General features: G+C 40.4%; 1 protein-coding gene and 1 long non-coding RNA gene across 3 annotated transcripts in view; one reads left to right on the top strand and one right to left on the bottom strand.

The window, feature by feature from the left end:
- The window catches only part of doc2a (double C2-like domains, alpha), a 75,333-nt gene that overhangs the window by 4,044 nt on the left and 43,748 nt on the right, over window positions 1-27,541 (top strand). For both annotated transcript variants that reach the window (XM_061909452.1, XM_061909451.1), the window contains exons 2-5: window positions 4,544-4,905; window positions 7,281-7,360; window positions 15,536-15,610; window positions 18,865-18,974. In XM_061909452.1, the coding sequence (XP_061765436.1) occupies window positions 4,544-4,905; window positions 7,281-7,360; window positions 15,536-15,610; window positions 18,865-18,974 (627 nt within the window). The remainder of the gene's footprint in view (window positions 1-4,543; window positions 4,906-7,280; window positions 7,361-15,535; window positions 15,611-18,864; window positions 18,975-27,541) is intronic.
- Window positions 1-27,541, bottom strand: part of LOC133558230 (uncharacterized) — a 95,281-nt gene that overhangs the window by 27,607 nt on the left and 40,133 nt on the right. The window lies entirely within an intron of this gene.

The raw sequence follows: 27,541 nt of genomic DNA, 5'->3' as shown, positions 1-27,541 counted from the left end.
ATTCAAGTACCCCCTAATCAGAGCAAAGCCTTTTTGGTTGAAAAAAAGAGATAAAGCAGTAAAATACAGCACTATGTCATCAATTTCTGATTTATTAAATTGTACAACAGTGCAAAACATTGTTCATTTGTAGTGGTATTTCTTGAACTATTTGGAAATAAAGATATAAAAATAACTAAAAACTTGTTGGAAAAATAAACAAGTGACTCAATTATAAATAAAGGTTTCTACACATAGAAGTAATCATCAACTTAAAGTGCCCTCTTTGGGGATTGTAATTGAGATCCATCTGGATTCATCAGAAATCTTTAACATCAATATTTAAGGAACACGTCCACAAAAAATCTAACCGTCAACACTGAATATTGCATTTCTTTTCACAGTTTATGAACTTACATTCATATTGTGTTGAAGTATTATTAAATAAATATATTTATAATGGAGTTTTGAATTGTTGCTATTTTTAGAATATTAAAAAAAAATCTCACGTACCCCTTGGCATACCTTCAAGTACCTCCAGGGGTACGCGCCATTTGAGAACCACTGTGCTAAAGAATCCCTTGATTAAAGTACTGTGTTTTATTTTCTATAGTCAGACAGAGTTACTGTTCAAACTGTGTAATGTATAGTGGCCCAAATATTGTTTTTAATGAATATTTTGGCCTACTACACTCCTGTATTTTAATGTTGGTAAAGTGATACTTGGTGTAAAAAATTTGAGAACCACTGCTCCATAAAATATTGTGCTTCACATATATCATTATAGTTTGGGAATGCACAAGCACTTCTGAACAAAACAAAAATGGTGGAACAAGCGTTGACGTAGAGCTTGTGCTTCTCCATCATCTATGCATATATAGGCCAACAAAGGCTAATGTGTGCAAACAACAGTTTAGCCCGAGAAGAAAGCAAATTATACAGACGGTATTTTTAGTGTTTACAGAGTGTTACATCAACAATTGTACATTACATTTAGTTTCTAGTAGATTTGCAGAGATCTCGTTTTGACATAAACTTTGCCGTTTTTGCCCTATTGTTTTTATCATATTCATACAATTGATTGGTATAAAATTTTAACATATTTTGTTGTTAACTATTTTAAATAAATATTTAGCTGAGATACAGAAAATGGATGGATAGACGGTTTGGAACAGAAAATCAGGCTGCTAAGGAATGGCAATGTAAATATTATGACATTATATCAGTGCCAAACAATGTAACATGTCATTTAATTCAACAAAGAACGCAGTTAATCGCAGACAGCCAACATCTTAGTGTATTCTTTCCTCTCACGTGTCTTGTTTTTTCTATTCAATCCACACAAGTGAATATTCCAAGTCAACAGACAGCCGTGTGTCTAGCTCCACCCTTTATAGTGGCGTTCAACATAAAGAAAAGTAAAATACAGTTAGGTCAGCGCCTCCAAAATACCTCCTTTTGGTTGTCCATCATTTTGACTGTCAGTGTCCTTTCAGTCAAATGAGTCAAAGAAGTATGGAGGTTGGAAGCTGGCACTTTGCTATGCGCCTCAGATGAGTGTTTCATCCTAAGCCTGGCTGGATAAGGCGTTAACGCGCATCGGCCGCTGCTTGTGCTTGCAGTGCAGAGAACCAAACCGCCGTGACAAACAACCCTGCAATTCTGTTTGAAAGTCAACAGTCAGAGGCAAATTATTTCCATCCTATTTTTTTGGTTAAATGAAGGTTTTTGATTTGCATCTGGTTAACCATTTACTATATACGGAGATTGGTCAGATCTAGTCTTGGATTTAGATTGAGTCAGATTTAGTATGGAATCTGGTGTCAAAACCCCAACAATTTATACTCCAACACAACGAGGGCGTGCTCGGTCGGGCAAGGATGGTTCTGCCTTACTGTAAAGTAATGAATGAAAAAAAGAACACTGTAGTGATGCTGAAGAGCAACCCTTCTGTCAGGGCCAACAGTTGTTAAAATTTAATTTCCCCTCGTTAGCATTGAAATATTGTGTGGAAAAACAATCGCTGTGGAATGACCACTACTAGCCCTAAATCAGTTGTTAGACTGCATTGCCCGAGCATGCTCTCCTACTGTTGGAGTATAAATAGTTGGGGTTTTGGCGCCAGCTTCGACAAACCCCGTTTCCATATGAGTTGGAAATTATGTTAGATGTAAATATAAACGGAATACAAAGATTGGCAAATCCTTTTCAACCCATTATCAATTGACTGCACAACAAAGACAAGATATTTGATGTTCAAACTCATAAACAAAAAAATTTTTTTTTGCCAATAATAATTAACTTAGAATTTCATGGCTGCAACACGTGCCAAAGTAGTTGGAAAAGGGCATGTTCACCACTGTGTTACATCACCTTTTCTTTTAACAACACTCAATAAACGTTTGGGATCTGAGGAAACTAATTGTTGAAGCTTTGAAAGTGGAATTCTTTCCCATTCTTGTTTTATGTAGAGCTTCAGTCGTTCAACAGCATTGTCTTGCAGAAATAAGCAGGGGCGTCCATGAAAAAGACGGCGCTTAGATGGCAGCATATGTTGTTCCAAAACCTGTATGTACCATTCAACATTAATGGTGCCTTCACAGGTATGTAAGTTACCCATGCCTTGGGCACTAATGCACCCCCATACCATCACAGATGTTGGCTTTTGAACTTTGCGTCGATAACAGTCTGGATGGTTCGCTTCCCCTTTTGGTCCGGATGACAGGATGTAGAATATTTCCAAAAACAATTTGAAATGTGGACTCGTCAGACCACAGAGCACTTTTCCACTTTGTATCAGTCAATCTTAGATGGCGGCGTTTCTGGATGTTGTTGATTAATGGCTTTCGCTTTGCATAGTAAAGCTTTAACTTGCACTTACAGATGTAGCGACAAACTGTATTTATTGAGAGTGGTTTTCTGAAGTGTTCCTGAGCCCATGTAGTGATATCCTTTAGAGATTGATGTCGGTTTTAGATACAGTGACGTCTGAGGGATCAAAGGTCACGGTCATTCAATGCTGATTTCCGGCCATGCCGCTTACGTGGAGTGATTTTTTCAGATTCTCTGAACCTTTTGATGATATTATGGACCGTAGATGTTGAAATCCCTAAATTTCTTGCAATTGCACTTTGAGATACGTTGTTCTTCAACTGTTTGACTATTTGCTCACGCAGTTGTGGAAAAAGGGGTGTACTATTTGCTCAAGCAGTTGTGGAAAAATGGGTGTACCCATCCTTTCTTGTGAAAGACTGAGCATTTTTTGGGAAGCTGTTTTTATACCCAATCATGGCACCCACATGTTCTCAATTAGCCTGCACACCTGTGGGATGTTCCAAATAAGTGTTTGATGAGCATTCCTCAACTTTATCAGTATTTATTGCCAACTTTCCCAACTTCTTTGTCACGTGTTGCTGGCATCAAATTCCAAAGTTAATGATTATTTGCAACAACAACAAAAAAGTTGATCAGTTTGAACATCAAATATGTTGTCTTTGTAGCATATTCAACTGAATATGGGTTGAAAATGATTTGCAAATCGTAGTATTCCGTTTATATTTACATCTAACACAATTTCCAAACTCATATGGAAATAGGGGTTTGTAACTAGATCCGACCAATCTAAGTCCAAGATTAGATCTGACCACTCACAGTTTTATTAACATGAACTGATGAAGCCGTCTTCTAAGATAAACCAAACAGTTCAGTTGCAATCGATTGAATGTCCTGAGAATATAAGTGTGAAAGCCTTCTGCCTCCTCAAACTGGATGAGAAACTAGTTCTCCAGCACAACAATCTGCCTGCCCTTTCTGGCTTCCAAACACTACAAAGTGTGTGATTCACCTCATTTGGTGCAAGTCTCTCGCTATTTTTTCACACTATACACCAGAGATATTACACTCCTCCTGCAACCGATGCATGCTGCGGGTCATCCAGAGGGGGATTTACCAAGCGCTGAGGACAGAACACCCCCACAAAGGCCTGATGCTGCTAGCAAACAAAAGCCTTCAGATATTTTCAATACAGCCCCCTCTTGTTTATTTAAGGAAGAGAACAGACAAACAAGCCTTGTCGCAGTCAGCTATGCTGTCTGCTAACTTTATATAATGGACATGACTCCATGCCATTATGCTGCATATAGATTCCATCCCATAATTACCTGATTACTCGATGGAGGCTCTACATAAAACTCCACCATGTACACACTGCGATAATCGTGGATGATGGAGGCTTCAGGCTAGTGATCTGCAAAGCACAATTCTTCATCTTTTATCCCCATAGCCTCAAGTTAATTCCACAGAAATGCAAATTAGAGCATACCATCTGCTGTTTTCTACATGTAAGTTCCCTTTTATTGTTGAATTTGTAATTATTTCTGCACATGAGCCATCTGCATACATTATGTCAATATCCCAATGAGAAGCTCATTTGAAGGATTACTATATATTCTGTGTATTGGGAATAGATAGAGTAATTGTTAAATATAACTATTGTTTTCAATGGCAGTAAGTATTAAGTAATAAGAAAATTTAAAATGGGACTTTCTTCTATTTCCCGTTTCAGTCTTTCGACCTTCATCCCAATGACTGTGCGGAAAGGAAAAACTCTAGCCATCACCATCCAGGAGCACATGGCCATCGACGTCTGTCCGGGGCCGATCCGGCCCATCCGCCAAATATCGGCCTACTTCCCCCGTCTCTCGCCCACTTCCTCTTTCTCGGAGCCACTGTCTCCCAATCAGACAGGAGCTGCTTCCGCCCTCAGTCCTGGTAGTGCAGGTCAAGTTGGAGCTGGAGGAGGGAGTGGCGGCCTGCTGTCACCGTTGTTAGCAGCAGGAGGCTGTGGCGGGGGCGGAGGCTCGCTCTCTGCTATGAGCAGCATTGACACCTCCATCGAGGTCGACAGCTGTGACAGCGACGATAACAGTGAGTCACCAGAAACTTTGCGAGCCAAAGAGCAATAAATAGAAGGCAACTGCAAAACATTCATTCACTTGCCACATTAACACCTGTAGCTGTAGATCCTTCTGTCTTTACAAATACAATGTTCAGATCTCTATCTGAAACGTATTCATTTTCTCGGCAGAAATCCAATAAAATGGTTTACAAAAGGACAGCCATGGCCGCCTACAAGATTTAATGTGTCATAAATAATCCTCAGATCGCGTTCCAAAAAAAGAGCAGCATGGTTTACCGGCAGATGTACAGACGGCTATAATTGAACATCACTAAAGGATTCTGGCGTCACGTAAAACAACCCTCTGAGAGCTCAAGTGCTTAGCAGCATCACGCTTGAAAAAAAAGTGCATGAATGAGCATTTCATGCATAATTTGAACACAAAATTTGTTACGTGGCACTTAAAAAAGGCAGAATTGGCGACACTCAATCACAGTGATTCTCAAACTGTGGGCTCCATCCAATGGTATGCTAACAAATCACTTGGTTAAAGTAATGTGTTTTATTTTCCCATATTAAAACACACTGTTACTGTTCAAACTGTGTGTAATGTTATAGTGGCCAAAAATATTAAACATATACTTGTTAAATAAAACTTCTGGCGTGTTTTTAATTAATATTGTGGCCTACTACACTACTGTATTTTAATGTTGGTTATTATAGTGGTACATGGAGAGCTAAGTGTTTTCTAAAGTGGTACTTGGTGTAAAACATTTGAGAACCACTGCTCCATAAAATATTGTGCTTCACAAATATCATAATGTTGATAATGGTATTGACAATAACCAGCTCAACACAATGTTTAGATTATCGTAATTAGCAATACAAAAAAATTAGAACAAATGCTCTTTAAGTACCGTTTTATCCCTCTAAGTTAACTACAATTAGTAAGCTTACATTATATTTGGTGACTATGAGTAGCAAATCATTAATAATTATTCCAATATATTTATTTCAATATTAAAACATTTATTTTATTTTTAAAACACTTTTTTTTAATTCAAACGGAAGAAAATTGTGAGAAAAGTATTTTTCTCCACATCTTTAAAATTATATTACATCACAATCAAATAACTGACTAATTGGTTATAATGGCACTCTTACTTTTTACTTTTTGTCTATTTACATACAGTATTTTTCGGACTATAAGTCGCAGTTTTTTTCATAGTTTAGCCAGGGGTGCAACATGTACTCCGGAGCGGCTTATGCGTGAAATTATTAACACATTATCAATCAATCAATCAATGTTTATTTATATAGCCCTGAATCACAGGTGTCTCAAAGGGCTGCACAAACCACAACGACATCCTCGGTACAGAGCCCACATAAGGGGAAGGAAAAACACACACCCAGTAAGACGTCGGTGACAGTGACAATGATGACTATGAGAAACCTTGGAGAGGACCATTACTGTAAAATATCAAATAATATTATTTATGTCATTCGCGGAAGAGACAAAGAAAATGTCAGCAATCGTCACACACACGTCAGCAATTGTCACATACACGTCAACCAATAAGAGATCGGCGGGGGAGGGTCATGGCAGAAGTGCATTGGAATGCTAACTGCTATATGCTATATGCTACTACCGTAGCTATTAAAATTGATAATTTTATCGTTGGCGGTAACTTATAAAAACTGAGAAGGGCTGAACAAAAATGGCACCGAAAAGGAAATCATGTAATGCAGATTACAAGATGGATGTAGAGAAATATGCTGCAGAAAACGACAAGAGGAAGCGGCGCATACCTTTGGAGTATGCAGAGTTGTTTAGAAGCGACATCGAGGAAGAAGATTTCATCGGATTTATTGATTAGGAGTGACAGATTGTGTGGTAAACGTATAGCATGTTCTATATGTTATAGTTATTAGAATGACTCCTACCATAATATGTTACGTTAACATACCAGGCACGTTCGCAGTTGGTTATTTATGCGTCATATAACGTGCACTTATTCAGCCTGTTGTTCATTATTCTTTATTTATTTTAAATTGCCTTTCAAATGTCTATTCTTGGTGTTGGGTTTTATCAAATAAATTTCCCCCCAAAAATGCGACTTATACTCCAGTGCGACTTATATGTTTTTTTTTTTTTTCTTTTTTAGTATGCATTTTCGGCCGGTGCGACGTATACACCGGAGCGATTTATAATCCAAAAAATAAGGTACTTAATTTCAATATGGAGGAATCTGTGTCTTCTGCCTTAATTTCCAGTGATCACTACTGTAAAAAAGGCATGGTCCGCTACAGACGTCCAAGTTGGACTCTTGTATATAATAATCAATTTCCAGCTACTATTCCAAAGGAGCAGCTAACATATATGTCAAATATGTTCTATTAACAGCCTCTTTGGGGACATTGGAGTTCGACCTGCTGTATGACAGAGCCACAAGCTCCTTGCACTGCACTGTTCTCAAGGCCAAGGTAAACATACACAACTCCTGATTTGCCTCGTGTGTGTCTTGTTTGTTGCAATGTTACTCCAATACTTTATTGTAAAGATAAACTACTACAAAACTAATTTATTATTGAATGTACTGCATACAAATTGTGCTTGTTAGCATGCAAAAGTGGGAAACAGAGATGGCCGGCAAAATTAGTACAGCAGCTGTGACTCAATTTGAGCACTTCCATACTTACAATCGGCATTTTGACGTTCTAAGCTTGTTTACAATGAGAAGTACAGCAATTCCTATCCCTCCCCAGTTGTTGCATTCAACGCCTTCGCATGGTAGAGGTATAGCGAAGGACCTGTCGCTATATTGGCTACACAATGGAAAAGAAGGGAGTAAGGGTTTACTCAAGGTTTGCAAGTACTAAATCAATTGCAAACTTACAAGCACACTACAAACTGATCCACTGAACATGTGCACAGTGGATTGTCTGTTATGTGAGCAGAGTTAGGCATGCAATTAATGATGCGCCTGGCTTCAACAATATCCTACATGTATATATGCTGATCATCAAAACGGCCACAACACAGAAAGGAGGACATGCAAATACAACTAGAATTTGCAACTCCGGTAGGAATTGCGTGTGAATACCTTATGTGCGTAAGCCGCTGATACGCGTAAGTGGAACTGAAATGCTTGAATGTCCAGGGAGAGTGCAGTGTGTAGATGTTGGAACGGTTAAAATTGGTTGGGAAATATGGGCTATGGAGATGTTTCTATATTGCCCATTCATTTTCAATGGGAGAAAAATTCCTGGTACCGGGAATTTTTGAAAATATTGATAATACCACAATTGTCCTAAATCAGGGGTCGGCTACCTTTACCACTCAAAGAGCCATTTAGACCCGTTTCACAAAATAAAGAAAACAATGGGAGCCACAAAACTCTTTTGAAATTTATAATGAAATAACACTGCATATAGAGTTTTTCTTTTGTTTTGTGCTATGTATAAATCAGGGGCCTCAGACACGCGGCCCGCACCTTAATATGAAAATGTATTGTTAGTGCGGCCTGCAATTTTTAAATGAATGCACCTTGGCAGCATCACACCTGTAATCCCTCCCAATTCTTCCGGGAGACTACCGAATATCAGAGTAACTTTTCTATCTAATGTAACTTTTCTATCTGATGTCTGCATGTTATCAATCAAACAACAATAGCAAGGGCGCGTTATGGTGGCACTGCCTATAGCACCTTCAATTACTTGCAATAACAGCTTGCCAGCCCAGACACATGTCGTATGTGACTCCTGTAGACATACAAACGTGACTGCAAGGCATACTTTTTCAACAGCCATACAGGTCACACTGAGGGTTGTGATATAACCAACTTTAACACTCTTACTAATATGCGCCACACTGTGAACCCACATTAAACAAGAATGACAAACACATTTCGGGAGAACATCCGCACTGTAACACAACATAAACATAACAGAACAAATACCCAGAATCCCATGCATCCCTAACTCTTCCGGGCTACACTATACACCCCGCTACAACCAAACCACCCCCGCTCCCCTCCGTTCATTGGTTGAGGTGGATGGGATTGGGGGGGCGGGATTTGGTGGTAGCGGGAGTGTATAATAAAGGGGGGGTTGGTAGTAGATTTCAGGGAGAGGCATTGAAATCCGGAAACCTCCCAGAAAAATGGGGGCCTCGGAAAGTATGCAGCTGAGCCACATCAGAGTGATCAAAGAGCAGCATGCGGCTCCAGAGCCGTGGGTTGCCGACCCCTGTCCTAAATGATATGAATGGGTTGGTGTTGCAATCTATGAAAACGATTGCAAAATGTTGACCTAGTAAAAGTTTAAATTTGAATTGGTATTTTGGGATTCCCTGAATTTCAGGAAAACCGTGACTTTGAACGAGGAAAGTTTTGAAGGTGGAATGGTCAAAAACTATTAAAAAATGTGGACTGTGAAAACATTCCACGAAGAGGTGAAAATAGGGCTTTGAATTTTTTTTAACTTGAAAAATGGTAGTTTGGTTGTCCAAGGTGAGTGGAGTGTGTGGATGGTGGAAATGCTTGAATCGATTGAGAAATGTGGGAATGATGTAAGTTCGAAAAATGGCTCATTCATTTTCAATGGGAAAAATGACCCGGAAAAACAAAAATTCTGGGTAATCTGAGATATGTATTTCTTTATTTACTTGGGGAACTCACGATTCACGGTCGAACCAAAAGTTTTGATAATCGAACGGTGCCGATCAGATCAAAATTGTGGGCTTTGGAGCACGCCAAAGTTCTTGGGCGGAATAATACTAAATAGATTATCATTATCAACACTAATTTTGCGAGCACTATTATGAGTTTTATTGAGCATTTGTCCGAGGGACATGTCATATGAACCCGCACGTGACAAAACACAAACACAAAAAACACACGCGCACGCATATGCAACAGCCTGTTTTTTGCTGCACATAGCTGATTTTAATGTAACTAACATTTTTGAGGGTTTCTTATCTTTTCTATGGCTGGTAAATACAGGACACTCAGACAGGGTGGATCTACTAAGCTTTATTTTCAGCAAGTCCTACGACCTACGTAAATAACTTACACATGTACGTACCAAGTACATAACTGTGCCATAGCGTAAACGTCATTCTCAGTCCTTAAACAATCGCTGATTCTTCGAAATAAACAAATAAAATATATATATATGTAAATATATATATATATATATATATATATATATATATATATATATATATATTGAATGGCAACACTAAATTGGCCCTAGTGTGTGAATGTTGTCTAACTATCTGTGTTGGCACTGTGACAAGATGGCGACTTGTCCAGGGTGTGCCCGGCCTTCCGCCCGAATGCAGCTAAGATAGGCTCCAGCACACCCTGCAACCCCACAAAGGGACAAGCGGTAGAAAATGGATGTATATATATGTATCTATATATATATATATATATATATATATATATATATATATATATATATATATATATATATATATATATATATATAATAAAATATGACAGCAACAAAGAACATTTTACACAAAAAATAAAAGATGTAAGATTTACAATATTATCAGAATCAGAGACATGTCAGTTTGTCAAAGCGTTAGTTTACAACAAGCTTTAGCCAACAGACTGAACAACAACACATTGACACCCACGATCACTACAATATGAAGTATATATGATAAAACATTGACTATTAAGAGTTTGTGAACCACTCCAACCTTGTTTATTTCCCTGATGACCTCCTTAAAATGTAGTAGAATATCAGGCTGCTAAAATGTGTTTGACATTTCGAAGTGTGGAGTGTGACGGCTTTGTATCCTGGACCCCAAGATACAAGGGCGGAAGCAGATGTAACAAAAATGTCCTTTAACCAAAACAGGTACTACTACGGTTTAAAGGAATAATAAAATGCGATGGGACACGAAAAAGTGTCCCATGGAAAAATAAAGAAACAAACAGGCGTCCAGGCTAAGAGGCAGAGCTCTGGACCCATGCTGAGAGACACCGGGCTGAGATGATTAACCAAAGAAATGATGGTAAGATGACAGCACAAAAAAGTCTTGCTATCAGGTTTAGCAGAGAAGTCCAAGAGAGCCTCGTGCGGGAATGGTGTAGAGAAAAAAAATTGCATTTCTCAGCAGTACAACTGCAGCTGATAAAGGGTGGCCTGCAATTAGCCTCACGTGCATCCACTAGCTCCACCTCCAGTCCAAGCAATGGCTACCAAGGAGAAGAAAAAAAAGACAAATGGGAACACAGGAGCAGAAAGACTGAAATGCATGAGGCAAGAACAAAGAATGTAACAGTGCCCCCCTCTCTAACGGATGCCACGTGGAGGCTTACCCTTTTCATTAGAGCGACAGTAAAAATCAGACAAGTGTGTGGGGTCAAGGATGAGGGAACGGGAAACCCAGGAGCAATACTCGGGAGCATATCCCTCCCAGTCTACCAAAAACTGGACACCCCTACCCTTCAATCTCATGTTTGTTTAAAATGGCCATGACCGTGAAAGTGAGATGGCCGTCAACCAGGCTGGAAGGAGGAGGAGGAGGGACATATGGAAGACACAAAGAGTAGAAGGCCACAAACTTGAGGAGAGAAACATGAAAAGCAGGATGTACCTTAAGCGACTCAGGCAGCTAAAGCAGGACAGCACTGGAGTTGAGAAGCCACTTCACAGTGTAAGGACCAATAAATCTGGTTTGCGGTTTTTTGGAGACTGTGCATAGGTAAGTCGCGTGATGATAGCCAAACCTTCTGTTCTGGCTTGTAGTCCAGGCTGCTGTGCAGTGATGGTCAGCCACGCGCTGGTTGCGTTCAGAGGTGCGTGACAGTACAGTCCGCGTATTGCGCCAGGTGAGACGAGCGCAACATAGGGGAGCGGTCACTGAGAGCACAGCAGATTCTGACTTACGAAGGAAGCAAGTTGCTGATAGCAAACACGGACGGCAGATCATGGCATCCAGATTCTGGTTCGAGCATTCCGCCTGGCTCGAACCAGAATCTGTACCACAGGTACCACACACAGTCATGGTACCTGACTGTGTGTGGTACCATGACGACAGGCTGAGCGACGCCCCCATAGACTTGCAGAAGGCCTTCCAGACTGCCGACGTAAGCGGTGGTCCTCTATCTGAGACTACATCCATCGGATTGCCATGCAGTCGAAATACACGACGAACGAGAAGATCAGCAGTCTATAAATCAGAGGGTAATTTTCCTCTTTTAAAATCTGTCTACCAGGGTGAGAATGACCGTGTTGTCACTAGAGGGCGGCACAGGGTGAGAATGACCGTGTTGTCACTAGAGGGCAACAGTCCCCTAACAAAATCAAAAGGCCACATGTGACCAGGGCCGGGTAGCAATGGGAAGTGGCTGCAGGAGTCCTGCCAGTCCATGGTGGGAGGACTTATTTTGTGCACAGACTGAGCAAGTGGAGACAAACCCCCTTACATCCGCTCAGAATGAAGGCCACCAGAATCGTGACAGGAAGAAGATGTGGTGGCAGGAAATTTTAGAACTGAGCGACCAGCTCTGGACGTCAGGATGAAGCTTAAGGATCACAAACAAGCGACCCTTTGGACAGTTGTCTGGGGTAGGACAGTCCTTGAGGGCTTCTACAACCCGCTTCTCCACATTCCACAGAAGCACCCCTAGAATCAGCGATTATGCAACGATTGTCTCCTGATGAGCCTCTTCAGCAGGAGGGGCGCATAGCCTTGAGAGAGCATCCGATTTGATGTTCCGGGAGCCTGGGCAAACATCAGGGTAAAGAACCCCAAAAAGGCCACTGATTCTGTGTGAAAAGAACACTTCTCGGCCTTAACAAAAAGCCTTTTCTCTAGGACCTTCTGCAAAAGAAACCGGACTTGCTGCATATGCCAGTGTGGACAAAAAAATCTATATGTCGTCTAAATAGATAAACACAAACCGTCCAAGCATGTCATGGAGCACGCCATTTATAAGTCCTTGAAAAACGGTAGGAGCGTTCATGAGACCAAAAGACATAACAAGGTACTCAAAGTGTCCGAGAGGGGTATTGAAAGCTGTTTTCCACTCATCTACCTCTTGAATCCGAGTAAGCTGGTAAGCGCTGCACAGGTCGAGTTTAGTGAAGAATTTAGCTGAATTGAGCAAATGAAATACAGGATCCTATAAAAGGTAGAGGATATTTATTTATTTCTTCTTGATGAAGATGTTAAATAAATAAATAAATAAAAAAAACCTGCAGCAGCCGGCAAAGGATGAAAGAGCCCTATCTTTGCCAAAAACCTCCGTAAGGTAATGATACGAGGGAGGAAAAAGCAAAATATCAATCTCTTCTGCCCATTGAGAAGCAAAAAAACTCTAGGAGATTGTAACAGGGATGGCTCGACTTTTAGCAAAAGCAGAGTCAATAAAACAGTCATCCAATCCAGAGTCTGTTAGAGCTGTGATATCGATATGTCTATTGAACCAAGAAAGCGTACCTGGCAGCTGTGAACGGCTCGTCTGTGTGTCTGTAGGGCACTGAGGCCAAGTAGAAGCGTCCCTCGGTGAACTAGGACGAGATGGTGTAGTGGCTGGGGTATGGTGGCTATCAGGGTGTATGGGACAGTGGAAGATGGAGTGATCTGCCGGTCCACAGCAGCTACACAGACGCAGCTTGCAGTGACAGTTCCTTTTGGCTTGAGTGAGTCAATTGCCGCCCAACTGCAAGGGTTCATCCACCCCTTGTGTCGACGGATACTCCAAGGGTCGTGGCCTGTCGTGAAGAGGTGGGTTCGCCGGGAGGCTTGACATAACACGCCCACACTGCTATATCCTTTCCTCCTCTCGGGCGTTGAGACGCTTGTTGATAAGTACCGCCATGGCAAACAGGTCCTCGAGGTTGTAAGGAACGGCCAGAGGAATCATTTGTGTATTGACAGGGTTGGCGAGACCCGCGAAGAGAGCGTCCAGCAATGCCCAGGTGTTCTAGTTGCTATTGGCTGCAAGCGTACGGAACTCGATAGCGTAATGATTTCTCACAGCCATGACGATTGCTCTGGAGGCCTTGCTCCATGGATCTTAAAAAAAATGCCTCGTAGGATGAGCAGATGGCCGACCGTTGATTTCACTTGGCTGTTGCCCATGCTGCCGCTATGCCAGACAGGTGAGAGATTGACGAAGGCTAAATGGGAGCACTTCGTACGAAAAGCAGCTGCTTGGACCTCAAAATGCAACTTGCACTGAGTCAAGAAGAGGCGCACGTCCCCGGAGTCTGCAGAGAATCTTTCTGGTCAAGAGATGGGAGGATTGGGGTTCAAGGAAACGGCTTACGGAAAGGGCTGGCTGGCTGGATCCACAGGCGAAGTAGCGCTGGAGACAGCGGGGAAGGAGCTGCTATGCAAAGACGGAAAGGAGATTGTTAAGTTGGGCATCTTAACAAGTCCTTTACACCTACTACCAGTGCGGCAAACAGGTCCTCTTGTCGACTCAAGCGCTGGGTCCGAGCACGGAGGACTTTTTTTATTGAATCCATCTCTGCGAGGTCCATTCTTCGAGGCCAGTTCTTTCTGTGACGGCTTTGTATGCGGGACCCCAAGATGCAAATGCAAAAAGCAGGTGTAACAAAAATGTCCTTTAATCATAACAGCCGGCCAGGTTATGAGGTAGGGCCGTGGAGTCACGCTGAGAGACGCCGGGCTGAAACGATTTACTAAAAATAATTGCGAGAGTACGGCACAAAAACATCTTGCAAGCAGGTTTAACAGAGTAGTTCAAGAGAGTCCCGTGCAGGAACAGTCTGGAGGACTGAACTGGCGTCTCTTAGACCAGTGGTCCCCAACCACCGGGTCGCAGAAGAATTTTTTATAAATTTTTATTTAAAAAATAAATAAAAAATTATATTTTTTTTTTTATTAAATCAACATATAAAACACAATATACACTTACAATTAGTGCACCAACCACAAAAACCTCCCTTTTTTATGATAAAAACGTCCCTTTTTTTTTTGACAAAGAAAAAAAAAAAAAAAGGCACTCAGCATTAAAAGTAACACAGAAATTGGACGTTCTCTAAAAAAAATGAGGATCCAGAGTGGCTCATCTTCATTATAAGGTTTTTAGCACAAGTCTTTTATTTTAACACATTACAAGCATTTAATTTGTTTAGCCGAATCACTTTGATGTGAATGTGCGCGCACCCTCACAGAGCCGCAGGCGCCTGCTGTAAAATTTCGATACCGCCTGCCTCCATTCAACGGCAGATGAAAGCTTTGCAAATGGATCAGAAAACGTGAAATAAAAGGTGTTCAAAGACGCCAGAGCAAACAGGACATGAATCGAGGCGGAAACATCAGAGTGTAACCATCAAATAATATGGTTTGTCATTGTTCACGAAAAAAGGTAACGATAGAGTGCCTGAGTGATTATGTGCAAAGGATTTTGAAGTGAGGGAAGCATTGACTTGCCTAAAATGTTTTGTAAGATTAAGGAATAAAAAATAACCCCTGGTGCATTACCTAATTGATTTAGATGTATGTCCTTTTGTTGCTCAAACAATCCAACTTCCGTCTCTGTTTTAGTTCAATTTGTAAATGAAGCTTTCACCTTTCTGCCCAGACAGTCATTTAATAATTCTTTATGGCTGTTTTTTCAAGTTTCCCCTCACGTACTTTGCATCTCTCCGTCTGTGTGCAAGGGACTGAAACCCATGGATTTCAACGGCTTGGCTGATCCCTACGTAAAGCTGCACCTTCTGCCCGGAGCTTGCAAGGTGGGACATCATGCTATACGAATATAAATCTGTGTTTTTCTGCAACACAAACAAAGCTGCAGTAACAGTGTCTTTCTTTCTCACAGTGTTTTGCAAAAAAATACATTACTTAATAAGGAATTGCACTTTTTTTGGAATTTTGCCTATCGTTCACAATAATGAGAGACAAGAAAACAAGAATTGTTTACATTATACAGGTACATGTAAAAATAGGCTTGTTCTTGGTAGCTAGCAACACAGCTAAAGGGAACAATCAATTCTACCTGTAAATCACATTAAAAAGGCCTTCAAAAAACATCAAGAATACTTCATTTACGTTCTGTAACCTATATAATAACCAAGCTGTAGTGACATTGTTATTGTAAGAGCGAACACGGAGGAATTCTTTTTCTGATGTAGCAACATTTCGGCATGCTTCGGTAATATGGAAAGATATAAGCTAGCTTCAACATCAGCACGAATTGCGTTTGAGTTTGTACTGCGCAAAACTGTGATAGGACACCAATCTGTACTGACTGAAAAACATGAACAATCATATTACAATATTTGTTAAGTATTAGCCCACATTTCAGGTTTTATTTGTACACAGCTTGCCAGACAGCATATGATGTCTGTCATGATACACACATGACATGTTGCCTGTATCTTGATCAATATAAAGTGTGAATCACTTGATGGACAGTTGTCTGTTTGGTCCAGGTTGCCGGGGACGTTTTTTCTGGTTTATTTGGGTAAGCACTCCAGTTAGGTCAAACACTGTTGTTGCCAGAAGTCGGATGTGCACTGCTATGGAAATTAAAATCAATGCGCTAAAAAAAAATCTGTCCCAGCAAAGATAAAGATGATCAAAATACAGTAAATATTGTACATATTACATAATGTTGTGAATGTGTCTGTTACTACATTCGATATAGACTTGCACTATGTATATACAACGTAAATGGAGGGTTTTGAAGTTGTAGAAGGCTACAACCGTAACTTCCATCAGCCGCATCTTCCAAGGGACAAGCGGTAGAAAATTGATGAATGGAATAACATCTCCCGCAAAAAAGGACATGTGTGTTCTTGTCTCTCATAATGATTGTGAACGATAGGCAAAATATATAAAACAAAGTGCAATTTCCCTTTAAATTGACTTGAGATTTTAAACTACAATCAGCAAATAGATCTAGTTTGTAACTGTTCAATAATAATTTATTTACTTTGCCGTTGATTCAGTCTTAATTAGATTGCTGTCATAAGAACATGATGGCCAGCAATGTCAAGTTGACCAACATTGAAAGCGAGCTATTGCACAAATACGATTATGCTACTCTGTTAAATACAACACTTGACTGACATGGAAAGAGGAGTTCCGGGGCACTTGCAGGGAATTGTGCGCAGAACAGTTCTTCCCTGGTGTCCTCCCACAATCACCCATATATGGTCATGCTAATTAACTCATACATTTTGTGATGAGTTTGAGGATCACCTGTTGGATTACCAATGACGGAAAACTATTGCGACTCCAAAAAATAAAGATTTTTTTTTTCAGATTACAGATTACTATATTGAGCACTATAACAAGATTATTTTTGGATGGCTGAGTAATGCAATATCTAATAAAAAATATTTTGAATTGGAATGTTAGTATTTGACAAATCATATTGTCAGCTGCACCATGACTGAGAAAAGTTGCTGAGATTTAGACAACATGTTCACGTTTTGGCCTTCAGTTTGCCAATTCTTTGTCCAAATTAGGGCTGGGCGATATATCGGTATACGATATAAATCGCGGGTTTGTCTCTGTGCGATATAGAAAATGACTATATTGTAATATTCAGGTAGACATTCTCACGCAGTTGTTTTTAGCTGTGGGCATTACACTACAGGCCTTCCTCGCTCTTTCCTGTCTCCTTCTCACAGACAAGCAGGCGAACATTCTTATATATGTCACACACTGTCACGTCATATACTTACACGCCCTTGCCCAGCAGAGAAGTAGCGCCGTGGCTAACGTTAGCTGTGATGCTAGCGGGTTGTTGCGAGAGAAAGAAGGTGCAAATCTCGTAACAAATGAAGAAAAAATTAATTCCCAAGAAAAACAGCACGGGGCCCATCGTCTGGTGGTGGTTCGGCTTCAAGCGGGAATATGTCGAATAGACAACTTTAATTTGTCAAGTGTGGGGCACAAGCATTGCTACCAAAAGTAGCATTACTGCTAATATGTAGCATCATTTGAAAAGTCACCTGCTAATAACTTTAATAGATACAGTTTTGGTAAATTGACTTAGTTGTGATTTCCTTCTCTGCATGAAAGTTTAAAAGTAGCATATATTAGTGCAGTATGAACAATGTTTTAATGTAGACCCATAGAATCACCATACTGCTATGATTATATGTATCCAGTGTTCATTGAAGGCTAAGGCAAAATACCGAGAAATATATTGTATATCGCGATATGGCCTAAAAATATCGCGGTATTAAAAAAAGGCAATATTGCCCAGCCCTAGTCCAAATAATGTATTTATTATTTATATACGTTAATTTTGTCAGGTAATGCAAAGCAGGTTGAGGTGTATGACACCAGTAGTTATCATGAGCAATAGATAAATCTCTTCTGGGCAAATGGCACGCATAGAAGATTATTTCCATATATTATTTGCCCAATAAATCTGTTTTTTGCACAGTTGCTTATCATATTCATTTTGAGTGGTAAAAATAACATTATTTTTATTATATTATATTTATTGATGGTTTGTATTCATTGGAACCCATCAAAAATATTCGTCAAATGCTAAAGCTAATCTCTTTTTACGTCCAAAGCAACAGGCATTGCATTGCTCCTTGTCCATATTTACTATATATACTATAATACATGGCACCAAGTTTGCCATCAACACAGCCTTGTTCATAATACTGATATACAATATGGCAACTTCTGCATTTTGCTTTGGAGCAGTTATGATTGAACCCCATTAAATCAACCTGGCAACAAGTTGTCACAGAAACATGTACAGTATAATCCATCCACCGTTTCAAAGGTATGTTGCTGGTCAAAATGTTCCTTAACTCAATTATTGCCATAAAAACGCCACTCCTCCCAAACATGGTACTTCATTTGTTATACACAAGCAGAATTTATCTGAAAAACTGCTAATAATAAACATACTAGTCTCAATGCTAAAATTGTGCTAGTCTCTGCGACTTTGTCCTAACAAATTTGAATGGAGCACCAGAGAGGTAAATGTGTTCATGTCTTCTGCTGTATGCAGGCCAACAAACTGAAAACCAAGACTGTGCGCAACACCCTAAACCCTGTTTGGAATGAGACGCTTACATACTGCGGCATCACCGAGGAAGACATGTATCGAAAAACTCTAAGGTAAAAATGCTTTATTCTACTGTTTGTACCTTGCCAGGAAGCCTGGTTAAGCTTTTCTTATCACCTATTTTGATCACTGCCCTCCGCACTCTACTCTTAAACCTTTTAGCTGTCTTTCTTACACTGTGTTCTCTTGCCACTGATCCCTCCATCCTTATTCAATCCATGATTTTGCACAAAGGGATCAGCAAAGATCTCTTTAAATATCCCCCATCTATTTCCCTATTGAGGCTTTTTCTGACGCGACGGATCGAGGTCACACTTAAGCACCACAGGGTGTCTTAATTTCCTTGACCAACAACCCGCACCAAAAGGTGAGACAGATACTGCATGTGATTGAAACTTTGGCCACTTAGGAGCAGGGATTTAAACGGGATTGATTTACAATCTCCAGAAGGAAAGAACTCACCTGTAGTACTGTGTTAATTTAGCAGAGGAGTTTACAGTGGAAAAACTCACAATCTCACCAAGTATAAATTTTTAAATTCCAGCCCAAATATCCAAACAGACCTAATACAAGTCACAATCCCTTGAATATTATTGTTTCAGTTAGAAACAAGAACTTTTTTTAGTCAATAGATCTTCTAAGGAATAAAATACTACTTTTGAGCATAGCAAGTTTGTTATAAGACACAAAACTTTACAATACTACAAACCCTGTTTTCATATGAGTTGAGAAATTGTGTTAAATGTAAATATAAACGCAATACAATGATTTGCGAATCATTTTCAACCCATATTCAGTTGAAAATGCTACAAAGACAACATATTTGATGTTCAAACTGATAAACATTTTTTGTTGTGCATCCATCCATCCATCCATCATCTTCCGCTTATCCGAGGTCGGGTCGCGGGGGCAGCAGCCTAAGCAGGGAAGCCCAGACTTCCCTATCTCCAGCCACTTCGTCTAGCTCTTCCCAGGGGATCCCGAGGCGTTCCCAGGCCAGCCGGGAGACATAGTCTTTCCAACGTGTCCTGGGTCTTCCCCGTGGCCTCCTACCAGCTGGACGTGCCCTAAACACATCCCTAGGGAGGCGTTCGGGTGGCATCCTAACCAGATGCCCGAACCACTTCATCTGGCTCCTCTCGATGTGGAGGAGCAGCGGCTTTACGTTGAGCTCCTCCCAGATGGCAGAGCTTCTCACCCTATTTCTAAGGGAGAGCCCCGCCACCCGGCGGAGGAAACTCATTTCGGCCGCTTGTACCCGTGATCTTATCCTTTCGGTCATGACCCAAAGCTCATGACCATAGGTGAGGATGGGAACGTAGATCGACCGGTAAATTGAGAGCTTTGCCTTCCGGCTCAGCTCCTTCTTCACCACAACGGATCGATACAACGTCCGCATTACTGAAGACGCCGCACCGATCCGCCTGTCGATCTCACGATCCACTCTTCCCCCACTCGTGAACAAGACTCCTAGGTACTTGAACTCCTCCACTTGGGGCAGGGTCTCCTCCCCAACCCGGAGATGGCACTCCACCCTTTTCCGGGCGAGAACCATGGACTCGGACTTGGAGGTGCTGATTCTCATTCCGGTCGCTTCACACTCGGCTGCGAACCGATCCAGTGAGAGCTGAAGATCCCGGCCAGATGAAGCCATCAGGACTACATCATCTGCAAAAAGCAGAGACCTAATCCCGTGGCCACCAAACCGGAATCCCTCAACGCCTTGGCTGCGCCTAGAAATTCTGTCCATAAAAGTTATGAACAGAATCGGTGACAAAGGACAGCCTTGGCGGAGTCCAACCCTCACTGGAAACGTGTCCGACTTACTGCCAACAATGCGGACCAAGCTCTGACACTGATCATACAGGGAGCGGACTGCCACAATAAGACAGTCCGATACCTCATACTCTCTGAGCACTCCCCACAGGACTTCCCGAGGGACACGGTCGAATGCCTTCTCCAAGCCCACAAAGCACATGTAGACTGGTTGGGCAAACTCCCATGCACCCTCAAGAACCCTGCCGAGAGTATAGAGCTGGTCCACAGTTCCACGACCAGGACGAAAACCACACTGTTCCTCCTGAATCCGAGGTTCGACTATCCGGCGAAGCCTCCTCTCCAGTACACCTGAATAAACCTTACCGGGAAGGCTGAGGAGTGTGATCCCACGATAGTTGGAACACACCCTCCGGTCCCCCTTCTTAAAGAGAGGGACCACCACCCCGGTCTGCCAATCCAGAGGTAACGCCCCCGATGTCCACGCGATGCTGCAGAGTCTTGTCAACCAAGACAGCCCCACAGCATCCAGAGCCTTAAGGAACTCCGGGCGGATCTCATCCACCCCCGGGGCCTTGCCGCCGAGGAGCTTTTTAACTACCTCAGCGACCTCAGCCCCAGAAATAGGAGAGTCCACTACAGATTCCCCAGGCACCGCTTCCTCAAAGAAAGACGTGTTGGTGGGATTGAGGAGGTCTTCGAAGTATTCCCTCCACCGATCCACAACATCCGCAGTCGAAGTCAGCAGAACACCATCCACACCATACACGGTGTTGATAGTGCACTGCTTCCCCTTCCTGTTGTGCAACTAATCATTAACTTTAAAATTTGATGCCAGCAACACGTGACAAAGAAGTTGGGAAAAGTGGCAAAACATACTGATAAAGTTGAGGAATGCTCATCAAACACTTATATAGAACATCCCACAGATGTGCAGGCTAATTGGGAACAGTTGGGTGCCATGATTGGGTATAAAAGCAGCTTCCATGAAATGCTAAGTAAATAAGAAAGGATGGGGTGAGGGTCACCACTTTGTAAGCACATTGTCGTTGCCGTTGATTCAGTCTCAATTAGATTGCTGTCATAGGAACATGATGGCCAGCAATGTCAAGCTGACCAACATTTCTCAACGAGCTATTGCAAGGAATTTAGGGATTTTACCATCTACGGCCCGTAAAATCATCAACAATTTCAGAGAATCTGGAGAAATCACTGCACGTAAGCGATGATATTACGGACTTTGATACCTCAGGCAGTACTGCATTAAAAACCGACATCAGTGTGTGAAGGATATCATCACATGGGCTCAGGAACACTTCATAAAACCACTGTCAGTAACTACAGTTGGTCGCTACATCTGTAAGTGCAAGTTAAAACTCTGCTATGCAAAGAAAAAAACATTTATCAACAACACCAAGGAACACCACTGGCTTCTCTGGGCCCAAGCTCAGGTAAGATGGACTGATGCAAAGTGGAAAGGTGTTCTGTGGTCTGACTAGTCCACATTTAAAATTATATTTGGAAACAGAGGACGTGGTGTCCTCCAGAACAAAGAGGATAATAACCATTCGGATTGTTATAGGCACAAAGTTCAAAAGCCAGCATCTGTGATGGTATGGGGGTGTATTAGTACCCAAGGCATGGGTAACTTACACATCTGTGAAGGCACCATTAATGCTGAAAGGTCCATACAGGTTTTGGAGCAACATATGTTGTCATCCAAGCAACGTTATCATGGACGCCCCTGCTTATTTCAGCAAGACAAGTGTTACAACAGCGTGGCTTCGTAAAAAAAGAGTGCGGGTACTTTCCTGGCCCGCCTGCAGTCCAGACCTGTCTCCCTTCGAAAATGTGTGGCAGATTATGAAGCGTGAAATACGACAGCGACTGAAGCTCTACATACAACAAGAATGGGAAATAATTCCACTTTCAAAGCTTCAACAATTAGTTTCCTCAGTTCCCAAACGTTTATTGAGTGTTGTTAAAAGAAAAGGTGATGTAACACAGTGGTGAACATGTTTTTTCCCAACTACTTTGGCACGTGTTGCAGCCATGAAATTCTAAGTTAATTATTATTTGCAAAAAAAAAATAAAGTTTATGAGTTTGAACATCAAATATCTTGTCTTTGTAGTTCATTCAATTGAAAATGGGTTAAAAAGGATTTGCAAATCATTGTATTTCGTTTATATTTACAATTTCCCAACTCATATGGAAACTGGTTTTGTAGTAAGTATAGCTAATGATGAGTTTTAAATCAGGGGTAGGGAACCTATGGCTCTAGAGCCAGAACTGGCTCTTTTGATGACTGCATCTGGCTCTCAGATAAATCTTAGCTGACATTGCTTAACATGATAAGTAATGAATAATTACGCTGGTAATCACAGTGTTAAAAATAACGTTCAAATTATAAAACATTGTAATCCATTTTAATCCAACCATCCGTTTTCTATCGCACCTGTTCAAGATGTCGCATTAATGGTAAGAAGTATTATATTTATTATTGGTTAACTTTAGAATAATAATTTTATTAAAAATAATAAGGGACTTATTATACTCTAAAAATGTTGGTCTTACTTAAAAATGCACGCATTTAGTTGTATTCAGTGTTAAAAAATATTATATGGCTCGCACGGAAATACATTTTGAAATAATTGGCTCTCATGGCTCTCTCAACCAAAAAGGTTCCCGACCCCTGTTTTAAATGGTAATTTCAAGATCACTTTAGAGCTGGGCGATATATCGAGTATATCGATATATCGTGGGTTGGTCTCTGTGCGATATAGAAATTACCATATCGTGATATTCGAGTATACGTTTTCACGCAGTTACTTTTAGCTGCGGGCATTAAACTGCATGCTCTTCTCACTCTTTCCTGTCTGTCCTTACAGAGACTTAAAACAAGCGCATCTTCTTACATACGTCATGTGTGCAATGTCACACGCCCTTCCGAGCAGAGAGGTAGCTACATGGGTAACATTAGCTGTGATGCTAACGGTGTGGTGCGAGTGGTAATACGAGAGAGAGAGAAGGTGCAAATCCGGTAGAAAATGGAGGAACAATTATTTCCCAAGGAAAACAGCACGGGTTCCATCATCTGGCGGTGGTTTTGCTTCAAGCGGGAATATGTCAAACATTTATGCGAAAGAAGTGTTGCTACAAAAAGTAGCAGCACTGCTAATTTGTAGCATCATTTGAAAAGTCACCTCTTGAGAATGAAGAGTGCTTGAACTCTGCATTTCAACATCTCTGTTCGGTGCCACACCCACAAAATGACGAAGCAACCTCAGTCATGGAAAGCGGGAATTTTGACCGTGATTGCAGTACCACTTCTGGCCACATTACTACATATGGCACCTTTAAATATAATGTATCTCTATACCAAAACAATTTTTACTAGTTTTATTCAATTATCCTTGCTTATTCCAAGCAAAAATAACTTCTTTTTTTTTTTTAACTCTTTTAAGAGTGGCCTTTTAGCACTGTAAGAGCAGAAGATTCATTGTAAGCTGTTTTACACCTCACACTTCAATGTAGCCACCTAGAGTATTCAACTTTATTAAAGTTAAAGTACCAATGATTGTCACACACACACTAGGTGGGGCAACATTATTCTCTGCATTTGACACATCACCCTTGATCAACCCCCATTTTACCTTTGGGAAAATATTTTCGACAGATTCGCACATACACTAACTGTCTAAATTGTATATCAATTTTATGTGCACCACAGATGGAATTTTCACACCCTTTCAAATCCCTAACATAATGTAATCAACTTTACATATGAAATGTGGCTACTGAATAAGTTTAAACTGTAACACAAAGTTCAGTGGATGTAATGCATGTGGAGTGCATCTAGCTGCACTCACTGGTCACAGTATATGGTATACCTGCACCATTTAATGAGACGCAACAAAAATAATTGTAATATTGGTCAGCTTTCCAGTTTAAATGACAACTAAAATACAAATGCAAGGTTATATAGGACACAATTTGGGATGCTTTTTTCAAGGTTTTATGCTGCAGATTCCAATCATCTATGAGTAAGATCGGCTGATATCGATACCAATACCGATCAGATGTATCATTTTTATTTATGGTAAGGGCTATTGTCAGTTTAACAATATCAATACCATTTTCGAACTACATTATTATTCTATTTTATCACATACAATTATTTGAGCAAAATAAATTAACGAAAGCAAAAACTATCACTTACTTATTTCAGTCTAAAACTGGGCGATACGGCTGAAAACTGTATCACGATATAAGTTTTCTAAATTGATCGATATAAATAATTATTCATATTTTTTATGAATTATTTAAGCCTGCCAAAAAAATAAAGAAATGCAATTTCTAACTTACCAAAGGTCCAATTTGTCAGTGAAGAAGGTGTCTGGTAGCCAGGTTGGATGAGCGCAGCTAAGGTAGTACAATAAATGCAGTCGATTTAAAGTTAGTTTCAGTTATAAGACACTAGATGGCAGTAGTGTATAAGCTATTGAACACTACACGAAGTAGTTTGGGAAGCAATTAATTAAACCGTCACACTGGAAGTGCCAGGATGTTACCGCACCATCTACATTAAAACCAACAAACCTTAAAACAAGTTTCTGTTATTGAGTTGATATATCAGAATATCACAGTTCCTCTTCTCTCTGCAAGCAGACAATCTACACTCCCACAGTGACAGAAGATTTTATACTGATATCGATTAAGTGTTCATCGCAATATATAAGGATATCGTTTTATCGGCTCAGCCCTATTTCAATTCTTTGGTATTAGCCCTAAATTGATCGATATAAATAATTATTCATATTTTTTATGACTTATTTAAGCCTGCCAAAAAAATAAAGAAATGCAATTTCTAACTTACCAAAGGTGCAATTTGTCAGTGAAGAAGGTGTCTGGTAGCCAGGTTGGATGAGCGCAGCTAAGGTAGTACAATAAATGCAGTCGATTTAAAGTTAGTTTGTTATAAGACACTAGATGGCAGTAGTGTATAAGCTATTGAACACTACACAAAGTAGTTTGGGAAGCAACTAATTAAACCGTCACACTGGAAGTGCCAGGATGTTACCATCTACATTAAAACCAACAAACCTTAAAACAAGTTTCTGTTATTGAGTTGATATATCAAAATATCACAGTTCCTCTTCTCGCTGCAAGCAGACAATCTACACTCCCACAGTGACACAGAAGATTTTATACTGATATCGATTAAGAGTTCATCGCAATATATAAGGATATCGTTTTATCGGCTCAGCCCTATTTCAATCCTTTGGTTTTAGCCCTAAAAGTCCCCCTGCATCCAGAGAATTATTGCCTAAGTTTTTAAACATTAACAAAAACAACAAAAAATATTTTGAGAAAATAAATATATCCACCTGTTCACTCTCACATCGATCACATGTTGATACTACCCTTCACATGATCGTATTGACATCACCAACTTTTAGATCAATTCACCCTCCTTTTACATGTTGTGTACTGACTATGACAATGCTGACACACCAACAGTTGTTGTTATATTATGTCAAGACACCTGGTAATCTATGTGTTAATTTCCTGTTAATTAGCTACTTACTTCCTGCTGCCGGATGGTTCCATCTACAATTTCTTAAAGGTCACTTTACTTATTTCTTGGTGTTGTTTAAAGCACGCTAGGCTACTTGCATGCCTACTCCTAGCTCGTTCACGGAGTGTAAGCATGTTAATGCTTGTCCTCCAGTGATAATAAAATTTGATAATTATACTTGATATTGACACTTTAAGATTTTAAGAAACACTAATGTATTTGCCATAGTGGAAGTGATTATTATTAGCCTAGGGGAGGGGCTCCTCACACTGTGAAGACACATAATTAGCTGTTAGCCGCTTCTCAGCCCAAGGACTACAAAATAAATACTGTGTGAAACAGAGGGGATTGTCATTTGTAATCGGCATTAAAAGGATTTATTCTGCAATGGTGATCACATACTTTTTCCACAAAAATCGTCTGACACAGATCAGTGGCCGATCGATTAGCACATCCCTCGGCGCACTGTAAATTGGTTTATTCAGGTGTAACTAAAGTTGTGGCCAAAAACTGCATAAGGTTAAATCTAAAACATTTTCAAAATATGAACAGCCTTTAGGAGCTGTTTGTACTTAAAAGTTTCCACAAAAATACTGAAAAATAAATGATCCAATTTCCAGTTTCTCCGCTATGCTTTGTTTAAGCATGACAAAGCAGCAGAACTAAATTTTTCTAAGGCGCAATCTTGTTTTCTTTTTTTTTTTTAACGTTACTTCCCAAACTACATGTTTTATCTCTCCGGCAGCAGGCAGCAAAGTCTGAAAATTGTTAGGGATGTCATTAAAAACTGTGTCATATTAATTATATTGTACTGCCATTTTTAAGCATGAAAGAATATACAGTTTCACTGTTATTTTACAAATCATGTTAAATTATTCTGCACACTACAAAGCTGCTGACTGTGGAAGCTAAATACTGTTTCAATGTTAAATAACAATGATAGGCAATACTTTTAATTTTAGTAAGCAAACTCCTGAAGAAGTGGTTTAAAATAAGCACACGACTAATACGCATGACTACAACTTTATACATTTCCATTTTCTATACAGCTTTTTCAAAAACACAATAGTCCTCTACAGTTCCTGCACATTATTCATCATCCATTTTTTTTGTTTCATTACCCTTTCAAAAGGTTTTCAAATTATCTGTAAGATGAGATACTTAAGTTGAAATTACTCCAAAGGCTTGTCACCTGTGGCCTCCGGCAACATCTGCCTCATTTCTACCCCATTTCTGCAATACCACGTTTTATTACCGTCACTGGA

Source organism: Nerophis ophidion, linkage group LG08 (genome assembly GCF_033978795.1).
Source record: "Nerophis ophidion isolate RoL-2023_Sa linkage group LG08, RoL_Noph_v1.0, whole genome shotgun sequence".
Classification (NCBI taxonomy): Eukaryota; Metazoa; Chordata; class Actinopteri; order Syngnathiformes; family Syngnathidae; genus Nerophis; species Nerophis ophidion.
Note: the sequence above shows the minus strand (reverse complement) of the source record. Positions and strands in the feature narration are given on the sequence as shown.